The following is a 6,933-nucleotide window of genomic DNA, read 5'->3' on the forward strand; positions in this document are numbered from 1 at the left end:
GATCCGCCATGGCCGCCCGAGGCCCCTGATCCGCCATGGCCTCCCGAGGTCCCTGATCCGCCATGGCCTCCCGAGGCCCCTGATCCGCCATGGCCGCCCGAGGCCCCTGATCCGCCATCGCCGCCCGAGACCCCTGATCCGCCATGTCCACCCGAGGCCCCTGCTCCGCCATGGCGACCCGAACTGCCGGCTCTGCCATGGCGACCTGAACTGCCTGCTCCGCCATGGCTCCTGGAGCTCCCTGATCCACCCTGGAGGCTCTCCTTGTCTCCATCCTGTTCCAGTCCTGCACCAGCCTCCAGGGTGCCCGCCCCCCCGGTGGTACTGTTACGGCGCGGGATGTGCCTTCCGGGAGGGGGGAGTAATGTTAGGGTTATGTTTAGTTTTGTTCTGTTTTCATTGTGTGTTCCCCTGTTCTGTTCCCCTGTGACCTAGTTTTACTTTGGCCCCTAATTGTCATTTCGTTCACCTGTGTTTCATTAGGTTCTTTCGTTTGCTCCCCTACAAATACTCTGTTTTCCCTTAGTCAGAGTCCGTTCTCATTTATGTAATGTTGGTGTACTTGCCTGTCTCCTGGATTTGTTTATTAAAATACCTTTTGTTTATTTCCTACGTCCTCGTGTGTGTGTGTCCCTCACCAACCCGTAACTATTATATAGGTTTAAATTATTTTGTGTAATAATGAACTAATAGGACGCCAATCAAATCACAATTTCATAAAAACAGAACTGTCTACAACTGTGATCATGGTAACTGTGACTTGATTGGTGGATCTCTCTACAGGATTATGGGTAGTGTAGTCAATAGGGACATTCATGTAGGGCATTCAGTCAATAAACATGGTTTTTAAAAAGTTGAAATCACACTGACTGTCTTCTGCAGAAGAAAATCTAGTCATCTAACGAACTCCGAGGTCATGGTAGATCTGCCTTTAGGTTTAAACAGAATTTATAAAAATCAACGGAGAGCATAAATTATATTTTTACATTATGCATGTTATATCTTATTGTAAATAATTCATCCATGTTTGTTTGTTTGTTTATTATTATTATTGACCTTTTGTAATGTTTAATCAAAAGCGAAATGTGAAAATGTCAGCCTTATCTCTGGTGATGTATGCAGGATTTCTCCAATTATTTATTCTTAAATAGTCTAATATTGAGATCATAAGAGATTAGACATCACATGTTGCTGTTAGTCAAAGGGCTATGATCTGAAAACAATCAAACTCTGCTCCTTCACTCACCTTGGCAATTCTTGGCTATGAGGGCATCTCCAAAGTATTCGTCAGCGCACCTTTCACAGTCCGGGCCTCCATATCCCTCACGACAGAGCAGACAGGCTCCAGTCACCGGATCACAGCTGAGCTCTGCTGTAAGATCCAGGTTACCGTTACACATACACGGCTGGCAGGAACCCCCAGGAACGTTGGGACGACCGAAATAGCCATTAGCACACCTGAGGTCATCCAGAGTAGAGAGGATGCATGCTTTAGAGATGCATACACTTCAAAACATGATACACATAATAAAACGATTTACACTCAAATCAACATTTCATATGCATTTGTTTCATTACTTTGTTTTACAATGCACAGTCAGCCAGCTTGGGTCACTGTGTGTGGGTTTGTTTTGTGATACTGACCAACTGACTGAACATTTATACCTTATGTACAGTTATGTATATTTAACATCTAGCTTGAAGGTGGTGCAGTGATGTAGCTGTTAATTTGTCATTTGTAATTGCAGTTTGAATCAGATGAGTGGTGGCTTTAGCAGTTGCGATAGTGCATGTACTGTAGAAGCTAAAGCTGAGCTTAACAGATAGTTTGTCAAGAATAGCTGGGGTAAAGTGGGATAAATGGAAACACTTAAGGAAAGCATTTAAGTATATTGCATTTCCTGACGAGTCATTTACCGTTTCTCTTTTAAAGGAGCTGTGTACAACTGAACTGACTCCATTACAGTACGTCTGATGAACAACCTTATTTTGATCATGAAAAGAACATCCGAGACTTTTCTCGCCAAAACAAAGCACAGACGATGAGAATGTGAGAGAAATATAAGGGGAAGAGACGCTATCACTTCCTCCGCTCGCTTCGCCCACCCGCTCTTCTTATCTGCTCTCGGTGCGTTTGGATCCTATATCTCTACTGAAGCAACTTGTGTTGCTGGCTGATAAACACGCACAGTCTATCCACTGCCTTCATGTTAAATGGATTCCTCTGCGCTTATCTGCACACGACTGTGCTATCTGCATGATGGTGGAAAGAGAAAGTAATCACCGTGTTTCACTCACGCTCAGCGGATTCCACAAGCCAGCCTAGACTTATTAATTGAATATGGTATTGCTTGTCTTTACAGGCCCAGAGGCATGCTAGTGCAGAATCTAGTTTTAACTGTGCATGTTGGAGATTTCAACTTTTAAACAAAGTCTTAGATCTCACAATAACTTTAAAAGACATAATATCCCTTCAGCAGTACAAATGCTCTGGGCTCATGTCTTATTTAAGAAATCTTGGTACATATATAGTAATATCTGCATTTATAAGTGTGATTTTTACCAAACCGCCTGTCCTGGTACTTGACACTTGGTATCTGGCACTGCTATTTAAAACGATAAGTGACCTTCATGTAACTTCGTGCTTTGGTAGGAAATTGTCTTCTAAGGACATGACTGTAAATGCAATTTGGAAAATGTGAATCACTCAGAAAATATTTTTTTACATTAAAACATTCAGAACGGGGCTGGTGTCAAATTTTTTATATATTCAGAAAACAAATCAGATAATGGAATGAAAATTAGCCACTCCATTCATTCATATGTTGTAGTGTAAAATATAACAAACTATAAAGGAACTGATATGTTGTCACTTTCATATCTGAGAATACGAGAAAGAAAATGGTTGTCAGATTGATGTTTATCATCGGAATTTGGATGTATTTCTCTGTACTATAGCTCATAATATTCTTTGGAAAGTAGTGGAATCATGTTTAAATTTTACTTGTCAGATTATTTCCTACGGATATGTGTAAATGTGGAGCTCTCTCAGACTAAAGCCACAGTCACACTAGACTTTATGTATGCAACATTTTTCTGACTCTGCAACAGTCATGATCTGACATGATCAACTTAAATCTAACACATAACAAATAAAAATAAATCCAAAATAAAAACATACAATCTACTCCACTTTCTTGCATTGCTGCAGTTTTACATTTATGTTCTTTTAATTCAGCTACGAGGTCATGCCGTAACGTATCGACCTTGTATTGGTCACACGGTTTCACTTGTTACAAATTCGCAGGTCTGAGTTCACCACACTTGAACTTTGGAACACAGTGGAATGCGAAACAACTTTACAGAAGCTTGGACGTCTGCTCTCCCGCATTCGCATGTGCATGAATGGAAGTCAATGGAACGAAAAGTGTAGTGTGACCGATCTTTAACTGATACATATGGAGCGCCACAAGGCTCTGTCTTAGGTCCGATTTAGTAGCATTTCCATGTACATCCTACTAGGCCAAATTACAATGAAACATCTGATTATGCAGTTTTTTTATTTTCACTATTTTCATACTTTATTATCATTTTTAAAAAATATGCATTTAGTGTAATAAGAGAGTAAAGACTGGTATCTATTAAATTACAAATTAGAAGTCAATGAGCATAAACATGGGTTAGTAAATGAATACAGAATCTCTTTAAGTGTCTGTGTAAATGGAAAAGTCCCCACCTACTGTTTCAAAAGTACATAACCCCCAATATACTGTCAGACAGACTGTCACCTCTGCTGCTTTGGTACCCTTTAAAGGGTAACTGAGCATCGAAGGCTGGCTCTTCCTCTTTCTCTGGTGCCAGCTCATAATTTCTCCTGTCGTTAGCTCTGCTGTGAGAGTGCCATCTTAAGCACTGATGACTCGGGCCAGGTGTCTTTAACCCAGGCCATATATATGGTCAACTTCCTGTGTGTCTGCACACAAGGGAACAATTACTAAAAAAAACCTGGGACTGTTCCAAACTCTTATTTCTGTTCTCTCTTTACCCCATTCACCTCAGCCTGCTCTCTCTGACTCACTCGCAGTTTCAGGTGTCACTGGCCATGCAGGGCCAAACTAAACATAAGTACTCTATTTCAGAGCAGAACCAGGCGCCTTACAGGGACTGAGCTGAATTAGGTCAGTGAAAGACTGAGTGGGGTGGAGAGAGGTGGGTATTGGGTTTTTATGTTTTGGGTCAGTGATTCTTAAACCGAAAGTATCACTAAACCCATTACTGTTACTGATTGCCTACTACACTCTCAGAGCTTATGGCATGCTTCACAACAAACACATACACAGTGTGTGAATGAAGCAGAGGGGTAGGATGATGAATATAAGACCTGTTTCAGGGAGCACAACTGCAGTGTAACAGCAACAGCAGGCTCACACTGTGGTTTCACTCTGATTACATATGCATGGACAACAGAAATGGACACTTTTATCCACATATACATGCAGTTCCATTAGCAAGCAGCTTCCTCTCTCTCTCTCTGTGTGTTTACCTGATATTTCAGAATGGCACTTTCTTGCCATTATTCTGGTGCATGTAATGTAAAGCTGGTCACTGACAAGGTTTCTGCTGTTTATGTTACTAAATCTCTATAAAGAATAAGTGATTTCTGGTTTAATATATTGAGCAGTCCTACAGACCAGTGGTTCCCACCCATATTCCTGGAGCCCCCAACACTGCACATTCTGTGTGTCTCCTTAATCAAACACACCTGATTCAACTGTAGAGTTGAATCAGTAGAGACTCCAAGACCTAAAAGGGGTGTGTCAGACAAAGGAGACATGCAAACTATGCAGTGTCGGGAGCTAATCTACCAAATAATCACATTTATACATTTACAAATAGTAAAAAATCTATAGATCCAAAGCACAACTACACTAAACTGCGTATAACCCCCCAAGAGTAGCTTAGACTATATATGAACTACAAATATAAATCAAATAATCTGGATTCAGTTTGGATAGCTGTTACTACATATGGAATTTAGTTCACCAATTTATCATTCGTGTCAGTCATCATTGAAATCGACACTAAAGTCTCTGAAGTTGTGTCTTAAGAAAAGTGAGATATTTCAATATTGAAGGAATCAGCAATTGTGGCACTTGTTGCTCATCTTTATTCTGTGTACTCTAATAAAACAAGCTTTACCGTTTTTGGTAGCACTCCAGTGGGTTCAGTTTGGCTCTACAGATACTGGATAGAGTTCATCTGATTTGCTCAGATGAAAATTGGGATCTGGTGTTGAAAATGATGTATGATGTCTTGTATTCTGCAATGATTTCTGTTTAAAGAGAGCCAGTTATGTGCCACTGTTGACTGCTGGCCAAGGATGCAACCACATATTTAGGATTTGTTGGTACTAAATGTAATAATTTAAGATTCAAAACACTGAAAATCACACATTGACTAACTGCTAATCTGAATACTAGAACTGACATATCCTTTTCGGTGTCTATGGTGGTTATGGCCCTGTTGGAAAATGCTGATTTTTAAAGTTTCTTTGAAATGTTTCTCTATAGAAGACTCAACTAAAAAAGGCACAGATGAGATAACAGTTGGCATACAAGTATAAAGCTATATAACGAATGTGGATTCATTGACATTTCCCAAAAGCAGAGGTGGATTTACCCAATAGGCAAAGGTAGGCGACCACCTTGGGCCCTCAAAAGCCAAGCCCCAAAATGCAGTAAACGGTAAAAAGCATCACAACAAAAAAAGGAACCTCAAGGCTGATCTAGGTAAGTGTGTGCAAATGCATAGTGCAAATGTAAATGTTCAGGTTCTGGAAGATTTAACGAGAAATATTTGAGTTCATATTCAGATCTCTGCCTTCTCATTGACCTCCTTTGAAAGCCTGTGTGCGATTACTGTAGTCTTTTTCTCACAAGAAGCAAACGTCTCTATTTGCGCTCCATTTAATGTGGCTTTCCTGTTGGACGGCCTCGACACAATGCATTTTTAAGAACACGTTTTAGGAGCGACGTGTGCCGCCTGATTGAGTTTGTGTGAAGTATGTCCTTCACATCTCTTTCAGTGGGTCTCTCAGGGTACAGACTGGGTTCGAGCCCCGTCTGAGCGGTGATGGATTGTTGTGTGCATCTGTCCCTGGCTTTTCCCAGAACGAGAAACCTTTCCATTCACTCTCTCTCTCCTCTCTAACTTTTCTCCACTTGTCCTCCATAACACACCATCAGCTCCCTCATTCCCGTTCCCTCCACTTCGTGTCTGCTAATGGCTCAGCGTGGAGAGCTTTGGTGCCAGCTAGTGTGTACCAGCACTGGCACTGCACCAGTCTCTCTCCATCTGTTTCAGGTGTGGGGTCACAGCAGAGCCGAGAACTTTCTTCCACCTAGACGCCGTATTCCATGACAACACTGTAATTTAGTCTGCGTACAGAGCTGGCGCGACTGCCAACGCAACCTCCCCAGAATGCAGCATATGCTAATGCTAACACATCAGCATACAAACCTTCAGAGAACGAGAGAGATCGTTACCAGTGTGGAACATGAAGGGGTGAGAAAGAAAGAGAAATAAACAGAGCGACTGATGGAAATATTCTGTATGATAGATGAGCTCAGTGATTTCTGATGCTAATGAAATTAAGAAAAAATCATGAGATCCACAGCGAGGGAGCTGCTTTGCGCTATATTGCATTTGTGGCCACTTTACACTCACCACAGAGGATCAAGCCATTTGCTCAGTCTTATCCCTGAATTGTATTTCATGTCACACTGGGACAGAGATCCCTATGGCCTAGAGATTAAAATTTGTTTGACTAGTCTACTCAAACAAACACATTACAAACCCAAACTTATGTTGTTGCTCGGCATTTTACACACACACACATATATATATATATATATATATATATATATATATATA

General features: G+C 41.2%; 1 protein-coding gene across 1 annotated transcript in view; it reads right to left on the reverse strand.

Annotated features, from left to right (window-relative positions):
* Window positions 1–6,933, reverse strand: part of lama2 (laminin, alpha 2) — a 198,122-nt gene that overhangs the window by 73,133 nt on the left and 118,056 nt on the right. The window contains exon 17 of the mRNA XM_016439772.1: window positions 1,247–1,458. Within this exon, the coding sequence (XP_016295258.1) occupies window positions 1,247–1,458 (212 nt within the window). The remainder of the gene's footprint in view (window positions 1–1,246; window positions 1,459–6,933) is intronic.

This window comes from Sinocyclocheilus anshuiensis, unplaced genomic scaffold, assembly GCF_001515605.1.
Source record: "Sinocyclocheilus anshuiensis isolate Anshui unplaced genomic scaffold, SAMN03320099.WGS_v1.1 scaffold1518, whole genome shotgun sequence".
In the NCBI taxonomy this organism is placed as follows: Eukaryota; Metazoa; Chordata; class Actinopteri; order Cypriniformes; family Cyprinidae; genus Sinocyclocheilus; species Sinocyclocheilus anshuiensis.